Source organism: Camelina sativa, chromosome 6 (assembly GCF_000633955.1).
Source record: "Camelina sativa cultivar DH55 chromosome 6, Cs, whole genome shotgun sequence".
Lineage (NCBI taxonomy): Eukaryota > Viridiplantae > Streptophyta > Magnoliopsida > Brassicales > Brassicaceae > Camelina > Camelina sativa.
Window position 1 is genome coordinate 16,338,419 of NC_025690.1, and position 23,477 is coordinate 16,361,895.

General features: G+C 38.9%; 6 protein-coding genes across 7 annotated transcripts in view; 4 read left to right on the top strand and 2 right to left on the bottom strand.

Moving 5' to 3' along the window:
• Nucleotides 148-8,330, top strand: LOC104791738 (structural maintenance of chromosomes protein 1). 2 transcript variants are annotated; one of them, XM_010517703.2, is made up of 19 exons: nt 148-829; nt 949-1,185; nt 1,295-1,528; nt 1,687-1,925; nt 2,327-2,593; nt 3,007-3,277; nt 3,655-3,779; nt 3,982-4,091; nt 4,188-4,295; nt 4,372-4,511; nt 4,687-4,776; nt 4,858-5,066; nt 5,401-5,570; nt 6,231-6,340; nt 6,424-6,800; nt 7,072-7,323; nt 7,662-7,889; nt 7,995-8,065; nt 8,137-8,330. In XM_010517703.2, the coding sequence occupies exons 1-18, from the start codon at nt 389-391 to the stop codon at nt 8,041-8,043; spliced, it is 3,657 nt and encodes a 1,218-aa protein (XP_010516005.1). In that variant the 5' UTR covers nt 148-388; the 3' UTR covers nt 8,044-8,065; nt 8,137-8,330. The 2 variants fall into 2 exon arrangements, with proteins under 2 accessions (XP_010516005.1, XP_010516004.1); XM_010517702.2 differs by having other exon boundaries at nt 8,153-8,330.
• LOC104791740 (proline-rich receptor-like protein kinase PERK2) lies at nt 8,797-10,302 on the top strand. The gene is made up of 2 exons (XM_010517704.2): nt 8,797-9,573; nt 9,942-10,302. Coding segments are annotated over exons 1-2 (609 nt in total). The 5' UTR covers nt 8,797-8,965; the 3' UTR covers nt 9,943-10,302.
• LOC104791741 (probable arabinose 5-phosphate isomerase) lies at nt 12,382-13,988 on the top strand. The gene is made up of 3 exons (XM_010517705.2): nt 12,382-13,159; nt 13,297-13,520; nt 13,605-13,988. The coding sequence occupies exons 1-3, from the start codon at nt 12,476-12,478 to the stop codon at nt 13,759-13,761; spliced, it is 1,065 nt and encodes a 354-aa protein (XP_010516007.1). The 5' UTR covers nt 12,382-12,475; the 3' UTR covers nt 13,762-13,988.
• LOC104791742 (probable inorganic phosphate transporter 1-7) lies at nt 14,267-17,093 on the bottom strand. Its single transcript, XM_010517707.2, has 2 exons — nt 16,957-17,093; nt 14,267-16,060 (listed from the first exon to the last, which is right to left on the bottom strand). Exon 2 carries the CDS (start codon nt 16,037-16,039, stop codon nt 14,432-14,434), a length of 1,608 nt encoding a protein of 535 aa, XP_010516009.1. The 5' UTR covers nt 16,040-16,060; nt 16,957-17,093; the 3' UTR covers nt 14,267-14,431.
• On the top strand, nt 17,829-20,207 carry LOC104791743 (CDT1-like protein b). Its single transcript, XM_010517708.2, has 7 exons — nt 17,829-18,104; nt 18,196-18,315; nt 18,449-18,680; nt 18,786-19,433; nt 19,528-19,684; nt 19,775-19,865; nt 19,953-20,207. Exons 1-7 carry the CDS (start codon nt 17,947-17,949, stop codon nt 20,032-20,034), a joined length of 1,488 nt encoding a protein of 495 aa, XP_010516010.1. The 5' UTR covers nt 17,829-17,946; the 3' UTR covers nt 20,035-20,207.
• The window catches only part of LOC104791744 (probable glutamate carboxypeptidase 2), a 4,250-nt gene continuing 1,277 nt past the window's right edge, over nt 20,505-23,477 (bottom strand). Inside the window, exons 2-11 of the mRNA XM_010517709.2 lie at nt 22,802-23,175; nt 22,310-22,552; nt 22,064-22,216; nt 21,887-21,949; nt 21,701-21,788; nt 21,513-21,596; nt 21,306-21,394; nt 21,116-21,229; nt 20,895-21,035; nt 20,505-20,802 (exon numbers count right to left, since the gene is read on the bottom strand). Of these exons, the coding sequence (XP_010516011.1) occupies nt 20,638-20,802; nt 20,895-21,035; nt 21,116-21,229; nt 21,306-21,394; nt 21,513-21,596; nt 21,701-21,788; nt 21,887-21,949; nt 22,064-22,216; nt 22,310-22,552; nt 22,802-23,175 (1,514 nt within the window). The 3' untranslated portion in view covers nt 20,505-20,637. The remainder of the gene's footprint in view (nt 20,803-20,894; nt 21,036-21,115; nt 21,230-21,305; nt 21,395-21,512; nt 21,597-21,700; nt 21,789-21,886; nt 21,950-22,063; nt 22,217-22,309; nt 22,553-22,801; nt 23,176-23,477) is intronic.

Consider the following 23,477-nt stretch of genomic DNA (forward strand, 5'->3'; position numbering starts at 1 on the left):
AAAAAAAAAAAAAAAAAAAATCTCTCAAAAAACAAAAGAGAACAAAGAGTCGAGCCATATGAAACTACGCCGTATCATTAGGCCTCAGCATATTAAACGACGCCGTATGCCAGGCCCCCTTGGCCACTTTGATTAAAAAAATAAACCCACTGCGAGTCTGTGAAACTCTCTTCTAGGCTTCGACTTGCGGATTTAGGGGAAGAGATGAATTCTGAAATCCATTGAGAGAGAGAGAGAAAGAGAGATTTCGCCCTCTAAAATTTTCCAATTCCCGCCAATTTCCTATTCTAGTTTATCCCCCAACCTTCTAGAAAACCCTAATTTTTGGCTAATTTCACTATCCGCTGCTTTCTCCGCAAAACCAACTCCGAGATCTCTTCTCCAAACCATGCCTTCGATACAAGCCCCACCGGGGAAGATCCTGCAACTCGAGATGGAGAATTTCAAATCTTACAAAGGTCATCAATTGGTTGGTCCTTTCAAGGATTTCACTGCTATCATTGGTCCTAACGGTGCCGGCAAATCTAACCTAATGGACGCTATTAGCTTCGTCCTTGGTGTTCGTACCGGTCAACTCCGTGGTTCTCAGCTTAAGGATCTTATCTACGCTTTTGATGATCGTGACAAGGAACAGAGAGGCCGTAGAGCTTTTGTTCGACTCGTTTACCAGATGGAAGATGGTGTAGAGCTTCGTTTCACTCGTACTATCACTAGCGCTGGTGGGAGTGAGTACCGTATCGATAATAGGGTTGTGAATCTGGATGAGTACAATGGGAAGCTGCGATCTCTAGGGATTCTTGTTAAGGCTCGTAATTTCTTGGTGTTTCAGGTCGGTTGAGAATTTTACACTTTCATTCTATTTTTGTTTTTGTTTCTATGAATGAGTCTTGGTAGTTCGATTTAATTTTGAATCTGAGTGTATTTAACTTCTGACATGTCAAAATGTAGGGTGATGTTGAATCTATTGCTTCCAAGAATCCAAAAGAACTCACTGGACTCCTCGAGGAGATTTCTGGGTCCGAGGAGCTTAAGAAAAAGTATGAAGAACTAGAAGAGAAGAAGGCCAGCGCTGAAGAAAAGGCAGCTCTTATATACCAGAAGAAGAAAACAATTGGGAATGAGAAGAAGCTGAAGAAAGCACAGAAGGAAGAAGCTGAGAAGCATCTTAGGCTGCAGGAAGAACTGGTATTTATGTGGATTTGCCTTTGTTCTCTAGCGGAGAAGCGCTTATTACTTATTTTGGTGAACTTTTTTTCTTTCTGTCTTTTTGTTAATCTGTCTTCACGCCATGCAGAAAGCTCTGAAGAGAGAACGCTTCCTATGGCAATTGTATAACATTGAGAATGATATAGAGAAGGCAACTGAGGATGTCGACTCGGAAAAGAGCAATCGTAAAGATGTCATGAGAGAGCTGGAAAAGTTTGAAAAAGAAGCTGGTAAGCGAAAGGTAGAACAAGCAAAGTATCTGAAAGAAATTGCTCAACGTGAGAAGAAAATTGCTGAGAGAAGCTCGAAGCTTGGAAAAATTGTGAGTATACCTTGGAAATCTGTGTTTAACTGATTCTATTTTTCCTCCCAATTATAGCATCTCCAGACATCTCTTACAATCTATTGTTTTGTTATCCTCTAGAATTTTACTAACTTCCTCACTCGAGTAACTTTTATCTGTACCTTTCCTGTAAGTAGCAACCTGAGCTTCTGAGGTTTAAAGAGGAGATAGCTCGCATAAAAGCAAAAATTGAGAGCAATCGAAAGGAGGTGGAGAAGAGGAAAAAAGAAAAAGGGAAGCATTCCAAAGAAATTGAACAGATGCAGCGTAGCATTAAGGAGCTGAATATGAAAATGGAAAGATTAAATGAGAAGAGACAAGATAGCAGCGGGAAACTCCCAATGCTCGACAGTCAACTGCAAGATTATTTTCGAATGTAAGTTTTAAGGATTTCTTTCTGTTCGTAGACAGAAGTATTGCCATTTCCCAACTTTCTTGAGGTTATAGATATTTAGTCTTCTTGCTTGAGTTTTTGCGGGGTAATGAATATTGCCATGCTTTTTTTTTCTTTTTAATGAAAGAATTGTTGAGTAGGAGTACTTATTCTATGCTTTGAAGAATAGTCTAAGCAAACAAATATATAAGAGTTTTGTTTGACATAACGACATATATCTGGTTGTTTACAGGCGCTATTATTGGTGCTTTGTTGTAACTTTTGTAATATGCATCTTCTTCTAAGTTCACCATCTACAATGCATATTCAACCTCTTGAATCCGTATGAATCCCTTGTTTTTTGATCGATTTATCTTCATGTTTATCAATGTGGTTTGTCTCAGAAAAGAAGAAGCTGGGATGAAAACCATTAAGCTAAAAGATGAGTACGAGGTTCTAGATAGGCAGCATCATACTGATCTCGAAGCATTGAAAAATCTGGAAGAAAATTACCAGCAACTAATAAATAGAAAGACTGATCTTGATGAACAAATTAAGGGATTTATATCCAGGCAAACAAATATTGAAGAATCTTCTTCAGAATATAAGAATGAAACAACTAGTCTGAAAAAGGAGTTACGTGCATTGCAAGAGAAGCATCGAGATGCCAGGTTAGTATATGACCTCTACTGATCTACTCACTAGATTGTCTAGCATTGGATGGTTTACTTGCGTTTTTATGATATCCTTTAAATGCTACACATTGCTGCAAGTTTTTTTGAACCATCTCCCTTGAGATTTTCTTGCGGTTGCTTCATCTTTTGAACTATGGCTGGAGAGATATTGGTGATTCATTTATCAAGAGCACATTCTTTTCAGTCTTCTCTATTCAGATTATAAACCCCTTCTTGAGCAGGGAGAATACATTTTGTATATCCTGATACTCAAATTCAGAATCTTCCGCTGTACAGATTTCATGGCTAAAGGCTGTGGACAAAGCTTCATTTTTGCTTTTGGTGCAACAGACCAGACTGAACCTTTTCTTTATTCTTGTTAGTTTCTAACCTGCTTATATGATGAACAGGAATGCCTCTGAAAACTTGAAGACGAGAATCGAGGAAGTAGAAAACCAGTTAAGTGATTTAACAGCTGAAAGGTACGAAAATGAGAGAGATAGTCGGCTAACACAAGCTGTTGAGTCTCTCAAGCGTCTTTTTCAAGGAGTTCATGGTCGGATGACTGATCTTTCTCGGCCAAATCGGAAAAAGTATAACCTTGCTGTCACTGTTGCTATGGGAAGATTTATGGATGCAGTAGTTGTAGAAGATGAAAACACGGGAAAAGATTGCATCAAGGTACTTATATTATGTATTTGGTGTTCTAATCCTATGCAAGTTGTGAACTCATAATTCGTAATTTCTATCTCTTCTCTGCTGACTATTATAGTTTCAGTACAGGTGAGTACGATATTTACCATATTACTACTCTCTGGCCTATGCCAACTAATTAATGCTACTTTAAACACTACCACCACTTAATGATTATCAATTCATATTATTTAGGTATGTAACATATATGCTGTAATCATCTCCATGCAGACTTCATTCCATATAATTAAAAGTTGACACTTTCGAAGCTTTTTCTACCTTGCTTTTACGCAATATGAAGTAAATGTTTAAGACGATTATGGGATGAAAATGAGTTTTTTTTTTTTTTTTTTTAATTTTTGTAGTACTTGAAAGAGCAAAGGCTTCCTCCTATGACATTTATTCCTCTTCAGTCAGTACGTGTCAAGCCAGTGTTTGAAAGATTGAGAAATTTGGGTGGCACTGCAAAGCTGGTTTTCGATGTTATCCAATATCCTTTGCAAATAAGTGAAGTGATATGACTTTGGCATACTCAAGGTTGCAATTTCTCATTTTTTGGATTCATATCATTGCGTGCATAGTTGGTGGTAGCTTGAGATTATTTTAATATATTAAACCAAGAATTGAGAAGTATAGGAAGGTATATGTGAGCAGTTTTCTAAATTATGTATTTTGTTCCTTAACTACCCTACGTTCGATCCTGAATTGGAGAAGGCGGTCCTTTTTGCTGTTGGAAATACTCTAGTCTGCGACGAACTTGAAGAAGCCAAGGCTCTTAGCTGGACCGGAGAGAGATTTAAAGGTATGTTCCTGTTTCCGTGTTTAGGTGTAATTTACTCATATACTTGCACTAAAGTTGGCTTTACTTCTTACATATCCTGATTTCTATTATTTTTAGTTGTGACTGTTGATGGTATATTACTCACAAAGTCGGGAACAATGACTGGTGGTACCAGTGGTGGAATGGAAGCAAAGTCTAATAAATGGGATGATAAGAAAATTGAAGGTTAATTTTCACCAGCTGGTTTAAAGCCTCTTTAACTTCTGATGTAGTGTCTTAGAGCGAATATTCGTTTTTGCAGGATTGAAGAAAAAGAAAGAAGATTATGAACTACAGTTGGAAAATATTGGATCTATTCGAGAAATGCAGATGAAGGAGTCTGAAATATCTGGAAAAATAAGTGGACTTGAAAAAAAGATTCAGTATGCTGAAATTGAGAAGGTAACAACGAATTAATCTTTTCCAAGATGAGTAGTCTCATATACCTTACTTGCTGTTTTCAAGGGAATCCTGTTAGGGATAAGAATGCCATATAGTAGCACACATTTTATCTTTCCTTCTGCTAGGAGGAGCTGACACTATTCAGAAAATACTAACTGGTGATTTTATTTAACAGAAAAGCATCAAAGACAAACTTCCACAGCTTGAGCAAGAGAAGCAGAATATTACTAAAGAAATTGAACGCGTAGATCCTGAACTCGCTAAGGCAATTTTCTATCTTTTCTGATATTTTGTAGAGTTAAACCCTGATGACAATATGACTGAATGCCATTGGTATCTATTGTAGGCTAAAACTCAGGTCGATAAAAGAATAACAGAAATGAAGAAGTTGGAGAAAAGAATCAATGAGATTGTTGACCGTATCTATAAGGATTTTAGCCAGTCGGTTGGGGTTGAAAACATACGTGAATATGAAGAAACTCAGCTCAAGAATGCTAAAATGGAGGCTGAAGAAAGGCTGGATTTGAGTAACCAGCTTGCTAAATTAAAATACCAGTATGTCTCTTCTACTCTGTTTTTCTGTTTACATATCAGATCTAGTTAAACTTCACATATAGAGTGTTAGTCTCTTTCGATTTATTTTTCCCATGTCTGTGCTATCATAAAGCTCTGATTCTGAAGTCAACTTGTCATTCCTGTTTCTTGTAATAATAAACACGATGTCTGTAAGGGTCAGTATCCTGTTGCCTGTAAAACCTGTGTTAGAAAACTCTGCTACCTGCTAACTGGTTGGCTGAGTTGAAATACTATTGAATGGAGCTTGAGTTTGTATGATCAGAGTAAAGTGGTAATTTAGTTGGTTCATGAGAATCACTTTTTCGAATTCCAGAGTGGAATATGAGCAAAACCGAGATGTGGGTTCACGAATTCGAAAGCTAGAGTCTTCTATCAGTTCTTTGGAAACTGATTTGGAAGGTATACAGAAGACGATGTCTGAACGTAAGGAGACAGCAGAAAAAATTACTAATGAAATCAACAATTGGAAGAAGGAAATGGGAGGTATGTGATTCTATATTTACATTAAATCTTATGGCCTTTTTAGTCCTATGCTTTTCTTGAAACTCTGTCATTTTGAGTTGTCAATTTGAGGATTTCATTCGTTACAGACATTAACATGATCCAGTAAAAGTACATTGTCTGTATCTGACCTGAGTTTGCTTCGGCAATTTTCATCTGTTGGCCTTATGTTGGGGCCCTGTTACTCGATTGATGTTTTCAAAGATGATTTTTTCCGTTTCTTTTTAGCGGTCATATGTATTTTCATGCGTTTTTCCAACCAATTGCCTGTTTGCATTACATAATCCTAAATATTTGTTTGTTGATTGCTATGTCTAAGGTTTGAACAAATTTTGGGATATACTTGATTGGCTCGACATCTTGCTTAAATGTATGGATACACTACATCTTAATCTAATTCAGAAAGAAAGCTATCATATTGAGATAAATATTCGAGGCTGATAGATGGTTGGTGGGATGAGTCAGTATGATTGATCTCTTGCCCTGTTACTCTCTTTCTTTGCTTTTGCTTGTATAAGCATAAGTTACAGAACCATATAATTTGATTATCACCTTATCTGTCTACTGTTCTTTGCCGAGCAAAAAGCCTGCACTGGTTTCTTCTTTCTTAAAGATGTGACTATCTATTGCTTCTGTTTGCAGAGTGCAAACAAAAGTCGGAGGAGTATGAGAAGGAAATCCTGGATTGGAAAAAGCAGGCTTCTCAAGCGACAACAAGCATAACCAAGCTCAATCGTCAAATACATTCGAAGGTACAATGAAAATTCATTAAATCCTTTCCTAAAGATATGTTATGTCTGAGTATGTATACACTAAAGCTTCCATATGATATCAGGAAACACAAATTGAGCAGCTGATCTCGCAGAAACAGGAAATAATTGAGAACTGTGAGCTCGAACATATTACTCTTCCTGTTTTGTCAGATGCTATGGAGGAAGATGACTCAGATGGGCCACAGTTTGACTTTACTGAGTTGGATAGAGCTTATCTCCAAGAACGGAAACCATCTGCTCGTGAAAAAGTAGAGGCGGAATTCAGGCAGAAAATAGAATCTAAAACAGCAGAGATTGAAAGAACGGCTCCAAACTTGAGAGCACTTGACCAGTATGAGGCTATACAAGAGAAAGAAAAACAAGTTAGCCAGGAGTTTGAAGCGGCCAGGAAAGAGGAGAAGCAAGTAGCGGATGCCTATAATACTGTTAAGCAGAAGAGGTAACTCAAAATATATCTTGTAAAATGATCTTTAGAGCGTCGAAGAAAATTGTTACCAAATATCGACGACTACATGATGGATACAAAACCGGACAAGTAAAAGTCTGAAGATTCAAGACTTCAAGTTCTGTGGAAATTACCTGACACAGTTTGGATACAATGCACATAAATGTGCACACACATGCACATGTGCAAAGAACACTTCAGTTTTTGCAAATAAATTCATATATTCCATTATAGCTTCTTCTGCTCACTTCAAATTGTTGTGCAGGTATGAGCTATTTATGGAAGCTTTCAACCACATTGCTAGCAACATTGACAAGATCTATAAGCAACTAACCAAGAGTAATACGCATCCACTGGGTGGGACTGCTTATCTAAACCTAGAAAATGAGGATGATCCGTTTCTACATGGTATAAAGTATACTACAATGCCCCCAACAAAGCGATTTCGCGACATGGAACAGCTCTCTGGAGGAGAGAAAACAGTTGCGGCCTTGGCGTTGCTCTTCTCCATCCATAGGTATCCTCAACGACCTAGATTTTGTAGGTTCATATTGATTTAGTTTCACTCTTTGAATTTGGACTAGCAGACGGTGATGAAATTTGTTATTTGTGTCTGGAATGATCAGATTTGTTGAATCCTTAGCAACAAACTTTGATTTGGTTTTCCTGGGACTGACATCGTTTTGGGTTTTCTGTTCCTAGTAAAATACCCATATTGAAAGTAGCTTTCCTTTTCTTTATGATCTGAGATTTGGCCTACGATCGTCTAAATACAGTAGCTGTTTTGCAAAGGAAGTTAGCTGTGGTCGGTTGTTTTAAGGTATTGATGGTGTTGTTTTCCTTTCCATATTTCAGCTATAGGCCTTCACCGTTCTTCATACTTGATGAAGTGGATGCTGCGCTTGATAATTTAAACGTGGCAAAAGTTGCTAAATTCATTCGTAGCAAGTCATGCCAAGCAGGACGTGACAATCAGGATGCAGAGGATGGGAATGGCTTCCAAAGCATTGTAATATCTCTGAAGGACAGCTTCTATGACAAGGCGGAAGCTCTGGTTGGAGTTTACAGAGACACCGAGAGGAGGTGAGGATTTCCATATCAATAATATTCTTTTACATGCGCCTATCTTTTCTATTGGTAACTATACCAAAAATTTTGGGTTAATAACTGAGAACTACTTTGGTGCAGTTGCTCGAGTACAATGTCATTTGACCTTAGGAGCTACCAAGAATCGTGAATTGGGAAGGTTTAGGGTTTAGGTAAGTATAATGAACCCTAACTTTTGTATATAGCAACTTAGCAAGTACTGAATGGTGTTGTGATTTTCTAGGTTTTTTAATTGATAGGTACTATTCACAGTGGTATGGTGATTTATTTGCGGTTTGATGCGGCATAGGACCATATAAGATCTCACACTGCAGAAAAATGTTGAACTTTTCTGTAATGTGATATAAGGAAACTCTTGATCTTAGTTGAATCTGGTTGACGTCGTATTTATAGGATTATGAACAAAAATTGGAGACATATGTTTATTTCACAAGTAGAAGAAAGAAAGTAAAACAAAATTATTTAATACGGACTAAGAAATCAAAATCATCAAAAGCCATTCCTGTCGTCCTACTGAAAAAGAAACAATCTATAAATCAGGACACACAGCAATGAATCCTGTTGGGGCTGTGTAACATAGGCAAAGGCTTGAAATTGAAAAGGTTTGACCTTCTCAGACTTGATAATTAAAACTCGTAATCATATATGTATTAGCGGATAAGAACCAACCAAGTTTCAGAATTTGTCCTTAATTGATGATTTATGTCTTAATTTAAAACTAATTAAAAAAAAGGATGGATACGTGTCAGAAGCCTAGGAGTGACATCACTTGCGTCTTCCTTTTTCCATTGTCTTCTTTCGTAATCATTAAAGAGTATTCTCAAATTTCAAAAAAAGAAAAGAAAATTAAATAAAGAAAACGAAGCGGAGGGAGGAGGAGGAAGCAGAGCAGAGAGAAAAAAAACAGAGAAGAGAGACTCATCAATCATTTCATTCTTTAGTTCTTCTTCTTCTTCCTTGGTTCAAAATCTATCCTTACAGCTACGGAGAGAGAGAGAGAGAGAGAGAGAGAAGATTCGATTAATTCGAAGCAGAAAAGCAAAAAAAATTGAATGGCGGCAAGAGCCAATAACAAATACACCTCAATCAACTTCAACCACATCCTCCACAAAGATCCTCCTTCTTCTTCATCTTCTCCTTATTCTTCCAACTCCTCCCCCGCTTCTTATTCCTCCGTCGCTCGTTCCAATGGCCGTATGCTCGTCCTCACCAAACCTTCTCCCAAACCTCTCAGATCTCCCTCCCCTGTCACCACCACCATTACCACGCCTTCTCTCTCTCCAGCTCCGATGATTTCAGATCAAGCCGTCTCTGATCCAGATCCGAATCAGATCTCTCTTCGTCCCTTAGGTCATACCGGACCTGGCTCCTCCCTTTCATTTCCTGTTCGGACTCCTGAGAAAGTCCTGGATGTGCCTCCTCCTGCTCCGCTGATGTCCATGTCCCCGAAACCTAATAAGTTCGTGCCTCCCCATCTTAGGCCAGGCTTTGTTCGCAAGGATGAGAAACCTCGACTCGACTCCAATCCCAATCTGAACCAGGAACAGCCTCGACAGGGATATTTCGGTTATGGACAGACCGGACGGCCCAAATCGGGCGGGTATGAGAGGATCCGAACCGATCCGAGATCCACCGGAAACCGACCCGGCACCTCCGGATGGTATGTATGTTCATCCCTCTCGTTAATCGTAATAGTCCTTAGCGTAATTCAATAGAGATACTAGAGTGTCTCTAGGGATCTTAGCTCTGCCTCTATCCAACGATCTTGAGATTAGATTAATTCTACGATTTTTGATAGTTTTTGCCTTTCATAACTGATATGATGAACTAAATTGGAAAAAGAAAATTGTCATGAGAGACCTTACTAGTTTTATTAGATTTGTGTATTGGTCTAAAGGTGTGTGCTTTATTAAGCCATAGATCTTGGAATCACACACATATGTTCTCTGTTCTGTCTTTTTGTTTCGGTAAAACTGTAACTAGAATTGATGATTTTTTTTTTTTTTTTTTTTTTTTTNGTGTGTGTAGATGAGCTTTGCTGGGTTTGATGTCCAGTTTACTCACTCGATGATGGAGATGACTTAGTTAACCAGACAAACAGTCACTTTTCATTTCTCACTTCTTTTGATCAAAACCAGAGACTATCAAAGACCACCCCCGAAAAAAGATTCAGTAGATTTGTACAAGTTGTTGGTTTTTGGGATCAGGGTGATTGATACTAATGACACGATAACACTTGTCTCACTTATGTTTCATAAAAAACTTTACTGTGTTTATGTACGTACCCTGTAATTCTGTTTTAGCACGTGTTTGTCTAGGTTTTTAATCTATAGATTCTTCTTCTATACAGATTAAAAAGGAAATAATCAACCGAGTCAACGATTTACCATTCATAACTTTTTTAAACTGCTTGTGAAATCAATTAAGATATCGTTGTATAAAATGCCGTTGGGTCTTTTCTTTAGGGTCTTTCTTTTTCCCTTTGTTGAGAACTTAGGCTGAGACGAGACGGGCTCAAACAAGCAGACACAGTACAAACTAATGCTCCAGCAGCAAGAAGGCATCTTGTGATTGGACTACCCGAACAAGTGTCTCCTCCAGTTGCTAGGCGTGTCCAGAGCCATTTTTGTTTAGATACAAATTTCATCTAGTACAGGGGACGATGCGCACTGGGGGATTTGCTAAGAAAAAATTATAAAATTTTCTGCGATTCTAGTTTGTGAATAGCCAAGAGAAACGCCATGTCCTTTGAGATGTCTCCCAGGATTAGCATCAAGTTCGTTAGATCATGGAGATATGCACAGCGAGTCAAGTCCTGCAAAATCCAATTACGTCTCCGGTCTGTCTGTCCTGAAACCATATATATAAACCAGAGAAAAAGAGATACTTTGAATAATGGAATGAAATCAAGAATCCTCCATGAATTATTAGAAGTTTCAGGTATTCTCACCTGTGGGTATTTCAAGGAGATGGATCCTATTATATTTATCACGCATATGATGGAACGACGGTCTATTTACCCACGAGAACTATTGTATCGAGCCAGATAGAGCCCGTTCTTTACCCTCGGTCTATTTGTCCCTCAAAAAAAAGTTTGAAACCATTTTCCCCCCGAAGACAAAGTTCGAAATCTATATCTCCCCAATTGTGGATTATATCGGTTTAACGTCTAAACCCGAGACCAACCCAGATATGTTCCGAAAATAAACCAATTGTTGAACTAGTTTGATAAACCAACCCGACCCATTTATCATAAACCCATAATCCCCAAATAAAACTTAAAATCGATTTTCGTGGTTCATAATCAATTCCTTTTATTGAGTTTGGTTCTTCTTCGTGAGATTACTTCTTCTTTCATTTACGAACTTGAGTATCACAATGAGGCGGATCTTTGGAACAAACGGAGGTGGTGGTGGTGGTGGTTGTTGAAGAAGCAGCGGCAAAGGCGGAGGAAGGAGGAGGTGGGATCGATTTCTGCGATGGCGGTGGAGGATCTGCTATGTTCTCCGTCGAATCACCTAATGAAGAAAATGACCGTTTCGGCGATGGTTTAGGGACTCTCGGAACCCTAGATCTGACAATTGAGAGTGACGTTGACTCGGTGAGTTCGTCCGAGTTACAATTCCGAGGATAATTCTCGATCTCGTCTTTCCAATAAATGTCATCGTCGTCGTCGCTGAATGAAGAATCGCTTTTGATGTTCTCTTGGCTCTGAATCGGGTCGGGTATGTTCCTCATCGACATGAGCCGTTTTAAACTTCTAATTAGATTCGACTTCACCGACACATCCATTAAACCCTGAAACCTCTGCGAATTCGAGAGCGCGTGGTCGTCACTCTCCGACGAAGCTCAACCATCTCCGCCTCCGTTTCCGAAGCTCAACCATCTCCGCCTCTGTTTCCTTCTCTCTCCTCTCGCTATAGGGTCGAAATCAGGTTAAGTTTGGTCAAAATTGGGTTTAGTTTGGTTTAATCTAGGTTTAGTTTTCTTCTAATCGGTTAAGTTAATAGTAAACCGATATAATCCATGATTATGGGTTAATTGATGTAGAAGAATAAAACTGGGGAGATATAGATTTCAAACTTTGTATTCGGGGAGAAAATGGTTTCGAACTTTTTTTTGAGGGATAAATAGACTGAGGGTAAAGAACGGACTCTATCTGACTCGATACGATAATTCTCGTGGGAAATAGACCGTCGTCCCCGCATATGATCCCTGTCACCAGAGGCGTAGAATGTGACCATTCCAAAATTTAGACTAAAGAGTTATTTTATTGAAACCGGATCAGAATTGAATCTAAAACCGAAAACCGAACTTTGGTTTTGGTAAGTAGTATTTGAATTTTGCAACTCAATTATAGAAATTTGCTTTTAAATTTCCACCGATCACTCAAAATCAATGATCACGAAAACGAAATAACCCGTTAATTTACATAATTACCCCTCCGTCTCCATTAATACACACACACACACACTGCTTTTATTAGTTTTGAGATCTCTCTCCCCTCAGCACAAAGCAATCACACAAATCATTCCAAAATCAAAAAGCTCCCTCTCTCACAGATGGGATCTCTCCCACCGCCATCTTTAGATTTCTCACCAATCGATCACAATCCCCTCAAAAATGGCGGATCCAGCCACCACCATCATCAACAAGAGATCTCCCGCGATAATCTCCTCAACCTCTTCACATCTCAGCAAGATCTTCTCAATCACTTCTTCAAACATCTCGATCTCTCCCAAACCCTAGATTTCTCACGCATTCTCCTCTCCACCTCCGGCACCGTCTTCTTCACCGGCGTCGGCAAATCCGCTTTCGTCGCCAACAAGGTTTCCCAGACGCTCGTCTCTCTCAGCTTCCGTTCCTCTTTCCTCTCCCCTCTCGACGCCCTTCACGGCGACATTGGCGCTCTTTCCCCTCGCGATGTTCTCGTCTTCTTCAGCAAATCCGGCGCCACAGAGGAGCTTCTCCGTCTTGTCCCTTGCGCTAGAGCTAAAGGAGCCTTTCTTGTCTCTCTTACCTCTGTTTCTGGGAATCCTCTCGCTGCTGTTTGTGATATGAATGTGCATTTGCCTCTTCAGAGAGAATTGTGTCCTTTTAATCTCGCTCCGGTCACCTCTACGGCGATCCAGATGGTGTTTGGTGATACCATCGCCGTTGCTCTCATGGCCGCTAGAAATCTTTCCAAGGAGGAGTATGCGTCGAATCATCCCGCCGGTAGGATCGGCAAGAGCTTAATCTTCAAGGTCTGCTCTCGAAATTTCTCACCATTTAGAGTTTTTGATTCTGCTATATAGATAAGCTTCAAGAACATGTAGGTTTGGTTTACATACAACAATGAAGGGATGAATAAGAAGAATCTATTGGGATGTGTTTGTTGTAGGTGAAAGATGTAATGAAAAAGCAAGAAGAGCTTCCTGTGTGTAAAGAAGGAGACTTGATCATGGATCAATTAGTGGAGCTGACAAGCAAAGGATGTGGTTGTTTGCTTGTGGTTGATGAACATCGTCGTTTGATCGGTACATTCACAGATGGAGATCTTCGCCGGACTCTCAAGGCAAGTGGAGAAGCAATCTTTAAACTCAGTGTTGGAGAAATGTGCAACAGGTGAGGAAGAAACCACTCTGTTTTTTTTTTGTAGATCTTATTAACATTTTGGTGATTGATTTTGAATCATTTGTGTGAAAACAGGAAGCCTAGAACAATTGGACCAGAAACAATGGCAGTTGAAGCTATGAAGAAAATGGAGTCACCGCCATCGCCTGTTCAGTTTCTTCCTGTGATCAATGAAGACAACACCTTGATTGGAATTGTAACATTGCATGGTTTAGTTTCAGCTGGTCTCTGAAACACGAAGGTGCCTCTGTATCACGTTTAAATAGTTGATTCTTTTAATATTTGGTTTATTTCGATATTCACAGCCAGTGAATTCTATTGTGTCTAGTAGTACTTCATCATGTATTGTCCATCATTTACTCAAAAGATATGTATAGAGTATAAGAAAAATACTTGTATCTTTGTCCTATTTTACCTCATTATTACACTTGCTTTCATATATGCAACATCTTTCCTATTGTCTCACTGCGCATAGCACCATTTTGATTGGACCATTTATAGAAAAAAAAAATGCAGTTTTTGGTTTTGATTGAACAAAGATTGGCTGAAGAAACTGAAACAATCCAGTGTTTGTTTATAACCACTATATATATTACACAATTTTGCTCAGTGTTACTGGTGGATGTTTTTATTAACATGTCTTCTTTAGTTCAGTGGGGACAATGGCAAACACAGTTATATCATATTGAACACCAGAGAGCGGTTCTAAAAAAATCTGAAATCCAAACCAATACAAGTATGTAAAAGAATCAGATCCTATTGCATTTAACGATCAGTAATAAGTTAACATAAGGAACAACTTGAGTTGCTAGTGAGAAGAAATCTGAAGAAAGAAAGAAAGAGAGGTAGAGAGATAACAAAGATACAAGTATTAAAAAAATTAACAATGTCTTGTAGAATCTCTATGCACTTGGCACCGTGTTGTTACTGTTGTTGTTGTTGGTGCTGCTGACTTCATCATTTTGCTCGTTCTCACCGGACATTTCCTCGAGAGACTTTCCTTTAGATTCAGGAACCAATAGTGTAAAAACCATCCCCAAAAGATTAACCACACCCAAAACAATGAGCGAGTTCTTGACTCCAATGCCTGGAGGATATCCATGTTCTGTCTTGTTCTTGTCAGGACTTTGTGCTAAGTACAAGAACCCAAACGCACCAACCATTGCTCCTAACTTTCCAGAGGCCGCGGAAATTCCATGGCAGGTTGATCTAAACCTAGCCGGGAAGATCTCAGCTGGCACCACGAAAGTTGTTGCATTGGGTCCAAAGTTTGCGAAGAAGAATGTTAAAGAGTACATTGCCACAAACCCGATTCTGTTCTCCTTGTGAGTCCAATGGTCGTAAGGAATGGCCAGAGCAAACATAAAGATGGTCATGAAGAAGAAACCCATCATCTGTATCGCGAATCTACCAATCACGTCGATGAAGGCCACGGTGAACCAGTAACCGGGTACCGTACTGCACAAGGCGATTAGGGTTTGTGCACGTGCGATCTTGAAAACCTCTTGAATCGCATTCATGGTCTGTGCCGGAGGGATCCATCCGATCGCACTGAAAATATCTTTCTGGAAAAGGTTCTGACTGTAGAAGGCAATGTCGAGTAGGAACCATGTACTTGTGGTTCCGAGCAAGTGAAGGCCATGGCGTTTCATGAACTCCTTAGAGAACAAGCCAAATGAATTGGACTTATCTTCACTTTTCTGCTGCTCTGCTTCGATCTCCACTTGCAAAACCTTAGACATGTTGGAAGCAGCTAGTTTCGCGTCCTTAGCTACAAGAGCCGTGTACCGTGCGGTCTCAGGCATCTTCGACCTCGAATAATACGTCATTGCTGCTGGCAAAGCACCCACCATCAGAATGATCCGCCACACGTAATCTGCCTGAGGAACCGTGGATGCCAAGGCATCTACTTGATATGCTGGAGATGGAAACTTAGCCTCGAAAGCCGCAGACACGATGATGGCAAAAATCCCCCCGGTCAAGATTCCAAACCCTTGCATAGCGAAGACCGCGGCTATGAACGCACCGCGGGTCTTTTTATTGGCGTACTCCGACATAATCGTGGCGGATAATGGATAATCACCACCAATGCCGAAACCGAGCCAGAACCGGAAGAAACAGAGCGTGGTCATCACTGTTTTCGGGGTACTCCCAAAGGATAGACCCGAGGCGATGGAGCAAAGGACCATAACCATGAGGGTCATGCCGTAAACTTTTTTCCTCCCGAGTTTGTCACCAAGCCAGCCGAAGAAGAGCTGGCCCGCTAGTGTACCACAAAAGGCGACTCCGTTCACCGCTGCGGAGACGTTGGGAGGCAGCGTTCCTGGCTTCACTGAGCCGTCCACGTGGTAGTAAATGCGACCAAGAAGCTTAGTGACGAGGGAGATACAAAAAAGATCGTAAGCGTCGGTGAAGAATCCCATACCGGCGATGATAATCGCCGTGAAATGGTACCATTGCGTTTTGGCGACGTCGAGTGCATTAAGCACGTTTAGCTGATCTCCTGCCATTGCTCTCTTTCTCTTCTTTCTCTGCGTTAATTTTGATGAGAAAATACAATCAGTATTAACATTTTATCTATAAGCATTAAAAAAAGGTTTTAAGAATTCGCTACAACTGTTATAATGTTATAACTATGGTGGAACAAAGACTAACAATTTCAAGATTTTCTAACCAAAATAAATAATAATTTCAAATTCATCAAAATTTAATGTCATTTTCGCTCAAGTATTTTGCACAGGTTGACTTGTAACGTGTGGAACTGAAAAGGTGACACGAAGTAAGATGGTGACGCACACCGACAAGAATTTAATCATTCCATGGTATTCAACAATCAACATACAAGACAAACCAAGCTCAACGACAAAGTTTTTAAAAAAAACTTTCAGAAAACATTACGGAACTCTTTTTATTTTGTGATTTGTATTTGCACGAAAGGCGGAAAAAAATGATCAAAAAAAAAAAAATAGAAATGGTTAGAAGAAATAAAGTTTCAATCTCAAAACTTCCATGCACACAACGGCGGACCTAGGAAGAAAGAGGGTGGGTCACCTGACCTGGGTAAACTAATAAAACAGTATTGCACACACACACACCAAAATAAATCACAAATTTTCGTCTGTCAAAACATTTGATGATCAACTATTATTAAAACTGTATGAATCGCTTACGAAAGTATTATAGACAATATACACAAATGCATGCTACATACACACACACACACACACGAAAGTAATGTGTTTTATCAACAAGTTTGTAAAGTTGTTGAATATCTATCTAATAAGAGGTTGTGGTGTCCATAAAATTAAAAAACAAGAACCAAACCCTTGCATAACCTCACTTCTCCATTCAAACAACAACAAATCATAAAAGTAAAATAGTCTCATAATAAACACAAACATAATAATGAAAGAAGGAAGAAACTTACAGAAAGAGTCTTTTATTTTGCTTAATTACTTTCTCTCGCAAAACAATCTTCTCTATCTTATGTGGGATTGTCTTTAGAGAAAGAACAAGAAAAGAAGAGAAGAATATTAATCTGTGGTTTGATGTTTTCTTTCTTGCAGAAAGTTGTAAAAGAGGAAAGAAGAAGACAGAAGAAATGGGTTGTGAAATGAAAGAGAGGCAGCGTCGGGAACGGCCTACTTATACGTGATCATATTTTTTCCTTTCTGTTTTTGCTTTGACATATTCTTGTGGTATATTCTTCTGACAACGACGTCGTTTCTTTCTCCTTTGACTACTTCTTTCTTTCTCCACCTTATTTTTTTACTTGTTTTAGGACACACACACTATTTGGTTCTGTTTTGCGGTTAATTTTTATTTGTGGAAATTGTTAAGACTTACACGGTTTTTAAAAAGTCGTTTTAAGTAATTAATTTCCGAATATTCTTAGGGAAAAATAATAATATTCGGACACATTAGCTGTTAATTTCAATTTTGGTAATTGATCCTAAATTAGTGCTGAATTTGTAAGAGAATACAAACTTTTAACAGTCGCAAGATATTTATTGTGGTCATAAATAGTAGAATATTGGAAGAAAAAAATTTGATTCTTTTTATTTAGTCTTGTTCCCTTTTCATACATTGTATCTGTATATAAGTATAAACATAACAATAATACATTGTAAGAATAAAATTATCATGAAAGTTAAAAATGGGAATTAAAAAAAAAAAACATACTAGAATCGGTTTAGGAGTAAAGAGAGAAAGGAAATAGCGGGAACCAACGTTTAGAACCGGTTTGAGTGACGTGGCAAATCTTACACCTTCGTCTTCTTCTTCTTTTTATTTTTTTTTTCTCGTCTTCTTCTTCTTCTTCACTTAAAAGGCGGAACTAGAAACCCTAGATAGAGATTCATACTAGCCGTTACTATCTCTCTCGGACACCTTCACACTTCCCTTTAATCTCTCTGCAATGAGCTCGTCTGGAATCGATTCAAAGAAGCCAGCTATGGTCTCGGGGTCTTCGAATCCGGAGTCACTGTTCTCTACCAAGACTCCTAACAAAATCGTTAAAAGACAGATCTTTTCTTCGACCCCAAAACCTGAATTGGTTATCAAATTGCCCGAAAGGTGAGATTTTTTACACTCTTCTTTAAATTTGGACCCTTTGATTTTTTTCAATTTTTATTGATTTTTTTTTTTTGTTGTTGTTGTTGAACAGATTCGAGATTCTGGAGGTGTTGTTCAATGGGTTGGACACTGCAATTAGATTGCTTAAATTAAAGGGTTCTTCGACTACATTTGCTAATTTATGTCCCAAGATTGAGTATCTCACTAATCGGTAAAGCTATTGACTTTTTTTACTTAGCTATTGAGGGTTTAAAGGATTGAACTTTTTGATGCATCTGACCAAATCTAATGTGTAAATGTGTTGTTTGATTGTATTATGTTGTTTGGTCAATGTGGGTGTACAGGATCTTCTCGTATGATCATTTGGCTCAGATGAAGCATATTTATCCAGAAGCCATTGAACTAAAGAGAGTTTTGAAGTATGTTGAAGCCACTTGTTGTATGAAACCTAGTCTTCACATTAGCTTGAACACCGACGCAGTTGTGCTTGACAGTACTGTTTGTGGAACTAAATACATGGAACTTAGGAAAGTGTTTCACTCAAAGCTTGTAGATTTTTACAAAGCTCATCCTAAGGTACAGAATAGGTTTCTCTGCTCTATCATTTTAGTTGTAGCTTTTTGAGAAAGGCTTGCTTTTTATATCTGATTTGATTCTGTATCTTTTGTTATCTGTATTCAGGATGATATTCCGAAAGAACTGCTTCCTGAACCCTTCAATTCCCCCATAAGGGATAGTTATTTAGATACAGTGAGCGAAGACTTGGGAGCACGTAAACTTGAAGTTGGAGGTTTTGATGTTCATATGGAGGAGATGGAGCAAGAAGAACAAACTGTCAACGATAAAGTGATTCAAGATTCGACTTTATCGGATGGCACTAAGGAGGAATGCTTATTATCACACATAGAGTCAAGAATAGTTGAAACCTCAGTCAAAGATTTATCCACTCCCTCCAAAGACTTGTCCACACCAATCCGGGTCATGAGTGCTACACCGACGTTGCAGCTATCTAAAAGATGTATTGAGTTTACTCCAGATGGTGGTGTTGATGGTAACTCTGTTAGATCAACAAATGGTTTGGCTAGGGGTACATCTCGCAGTCTGAATTTTGATACTTTTGAGGAAGATGCAATTGTAAAGGATGACATCGGTAACAAAGCCGATGATGCCTCTGATGAAGATGATAGCCTTCTTCAGCCAGTAAAAGGTCCATCTCGCAGTCTGAATTTTGATACTCTTGAGGATGACACAATTGTGACAGATGGCATCAGTAAAGGAATCAACTTTGAAGCTGGTGATGTTGCTGATGAAGATGGTCTTCCGCAGTCAGTAAGTGATGCTTTTCCTTGCTACCATTTTGCTCTCAGTTGCTAGCCGTGTTGAAACAGTCATCCTTACTTACCATTGTGTGTGTGTCTTACAGATGGAAGAGAGGCCAAAGACTGAATCCGAGAAGGACAATTTGCTACAGCTTGTTAATTTGATTCATAAATTGTTTCACTCAACAAATCGAACTGTCATCACGAAGGAGGAGCTTCTTCACAAGATTATTGCAAACCAAATCCAAATAACCGATAGAAGTAAGGACAGTTAATATCATGTGTTTGATGATGTCCCTGTCTCTTCTCTCTTCACAGGCTCACAGTTTCTTTCTTGTTTGACATTTCCAGGGGAAGTGGAGGAACAATTAAGTTTGATGTTGCAAATAGTTCCGGATTGGATCACTGAAACAAAAGCATCTTCTGAGTATGTTCTTGTTCGGTGAGTATCATGTTCTACCAACAAATAACTATGATCTTTTTGCTTCTTGAGGCACTAATATATTTGTACTTCTTTTGCTTTTTGCAGCATCAATAAAATCTGGGCTGCCGAAACAGTACGTGCAAAACTTGAAGAAGCAACTTCACAGGACATTTCAATTGTCTGCTGAAAAACCCATAAAAACTGAATGTTTTTGCGTTATCTCACTCTCTTAACTCACGTATCATTATTCGTCGCAAAATAGCTTCTGTCGTAGTTGATTCAACCAATAAACTTGTAATATTCTATTTAAACATAATAACATGTTTGATTATGAATATAAGGAGACGAAACTTCATCTAATGATGAGCAGAAACGAAACAACATATTCAAGTCTAAGAGTTTGGAAATCTTGGTAGATTTGTGGTAAAGCTGAAGCACTTTAAAAGTAGTTAATTGTGGAAAGAAAGAGAAACAAACCACCCCATGGAACACACTACACTGGAAAAATTGATAAGAGTTGGCTCTATAATTATACCCCTTTACAATGGAAAAATAAAGTAGCTTAAGAAAGAATCTTAGATAGTGGTTGTTCTTTTCTTTATTACTACTCTTTAGAAAGGATTTGTTCTTTGCAATGATAATTTAAAGTTGTTGACATTATCCAAAAAGGAAAAGATTATATTAGTCTTGAATGTGTTAAATGATTAGATTATAGTGTTTAGTTCAAAGACGTTATTCTTCTACAACCTACAGTCACACTATATACACAAAAGAAACTATTGAGATTTTCTCATGTGAACCCTCCTTTAAGAGCTTTGCTTGCTCTCTGAATCGCTCTTGTGACTCTCCATATCTCATGCTCAATTACTCCCTCTGGTGCGTCTATGGCAATCGCATCTGCTATTCCTGGGAAAAATCCCAGCTTGCTCTCTGGTTCAGCTGCCGGTCCATACACCTATGCATAAACATACAAACAAGGTCACATGAAGTTTGAAACAATTGGTGATATCTGATTGAAAAGAAGTTAATGTTTTAAAGTTTACTCACAAGATGCTTGAACCATTCCTTCCCTTTGATCCCTTCTGCATCCAAAAACCCTCTTTCGACAAGCATCAACCTGTCATTTAGCTCCCTTCTCTTCGCCGCTGCTGCAACATCATCTTTGCTATATGATTTCTCCTTTAATTTCTGCACACCGGAACATGTATAGGTGAGACAAAGAAGAGAACGATTAAGGTTATACGTTGATTAGTAACCCCATTAGAAACCTTTGCTTCATCTGCGACTTCTTTGGCAACCAAAGAGAACTCTTGTATCGCCATGCTTAAGGGATCAACAGAAACTTTCCCTTTTAATAGCTTGCTCAATGTATCTCTATGTGCCTGAACCATTACACAAAACACAAACTCAGTTTCCTTATATCTTACGTATTAAGGGAGTAAGTAATAAAGTACGTACCTGTAATTCTTGTGCATAAGAGGTGTAGTCGAATGGTATGAGTGGCTCATCAGCCAAGAGAATTCCTATAAGTCCCCATATTCCAGACACTGACAAACATAGAAAGCAAAGAAGTGAGTTAATTCGCTTCATAGCATCCATAAACAAAAACAGAACAAAAAGACTAAAAACTAATTGTAGATCGAAAGAGAGAAGTAAAAGGTTTACTAGCAACATGGCGGTGAAACAATGGATCTGCATTATGGATCATCCAATCATAGGAGTCAAATGCCGTGTGATAGACAGGATAATCTGAAAATAGGATAAACAAACATACATTATTGGTATTACATGCATTAGAACATCACATTCTGATATATTTTCCAAGACGTAAGGAATCAAGTTCTGATTTTTACCTGCTCCATAGTACATGTCTATAGATGGTATCCCGGCATGATGAAGAAAACCGGAAAAATCAGAATCTACTCGACTTAGCCTCTGTATCTGCAGTCCATCAAAACATTAAATTACATTACAAAGACAAACGTAAAATCTGAAATGAAAAAACTTGTTTGAGCTCTTTCAAAGGATAGTCCACTCACAATGTTAATCTGAGACTTAAATGTCTCTTCCACTGTCAAGCCTACTGCATCAGGATCCTGTACCTGACCACACAAAGATGAATGAATATTAGAGAGACTTAAAGACATTTCTGAACGAAATAAACCAAGAACGTTTTCACAATGCTTGAGAATGCTTTCTTTGTTTAGTAATATTACCAGCTTCAAGGCTTCTACAAGAAGACCATCTAATTGAGGAGATGCACCAGCAAAAAAACCAGAGCCTTGGACCGCACAATCTACATTAAGATAAGCCACAGCACTTGCACCTAAGTTAAGAACATTTTCTTCAACCCATTCAGTTGATCCAATCTATAAAACAAAACAAAAAAAAGAGACACAAGTGGTTTAAGTAAAACCATCAAATAGATTCAGCTTTTACTAAGTTACTGATGAGTGACTAACCATTCCGAATTCTTCTGCATCCCAACTACAAAGGAGAATGGTCCTACGTGGTCTCCAACCAGATTTAAGCAAAAGAGCGAACCGTCGGCTAATGTCAAGTAAAGCAGAAGTTCCACTGTTTGGATCAACAGCTCCATATGTCCATGCGTCTCTATGGTTCCCAAGTATCACATACCGATCAGCTTCTTCACTCCCTCTTATTGTAACCACAACATTGTGAATTATCTTCATTTTCATCTCCCCCTAAAGTTTTTTAAAAAAAAAACTTCAAATTGAGCTCAAAAATCACATTTTTCAACTACAACTAAATCCCAAAAAAAAAACAAATTCAGAATGATTGAGCCTACAGTTATAGTTCTCAGTTTCAGGTCTAATTTTGGACAAAAACGTTATAAAAGGAAACTAAAATCACATAATTAAGGAATATAACGGAAAATTCCAAAAGTCAAAACCAAGAAAAACATAACGGAAATACGAAATTTTCAGTTAAACCTGAAACGTCATGTTAACAACGGTCCGACCAGGTCCAACCCGTTGACCCGATCCAACCCGACCAGAATTCCGCCACTCCACCGGAGCTCTAGCACCGCCCAGAGAAGCCAAAACGATCTCAGCGTTACGTAGAGACAAAGGCAAAGATAGAATCTTTGGGAACCTCCGAGTGACCAAATCATCATCCAAGCTAAGCTTTTCTCCTCCGACGACTCCTGGCCAACCGGGACTAACCGGATCTCCGATTCCTCTCATAACCGTACCTCTCTCAATACCGCCGAACCCACCACCGTCGTTCTCGGCGTATATTAGCACTCCAAGCGCACCTTTAGTCTCTGCTATCTTCACAATCCCTCCTCTTCCCAAGTTTTCACCTTTCCTCACTAAAACCACACACCCTTTAACGCTCACTCCGATCGAGTCAAGCGCACGGTAGTCTCTCTCCTCGCCGTGGTTCACGAACACCACGTTACCCTGGGCCGAACCAGATGGAGAGTAAGCATGGTAAGGCCTAACGACCGGAGAGGAGGAGGAAGAATCTCCGGGAACGTCGTTTAAGTCAAACTCCATCGTCGTCGTGTTGCTAAAACGGGCCGTGACGGAGATGTGCGTAGGATAAGACAAGAGAGCTTCGTAATCGGCGACATGAGCGTCAAGTCCGAGGCTTTGGAAGTGG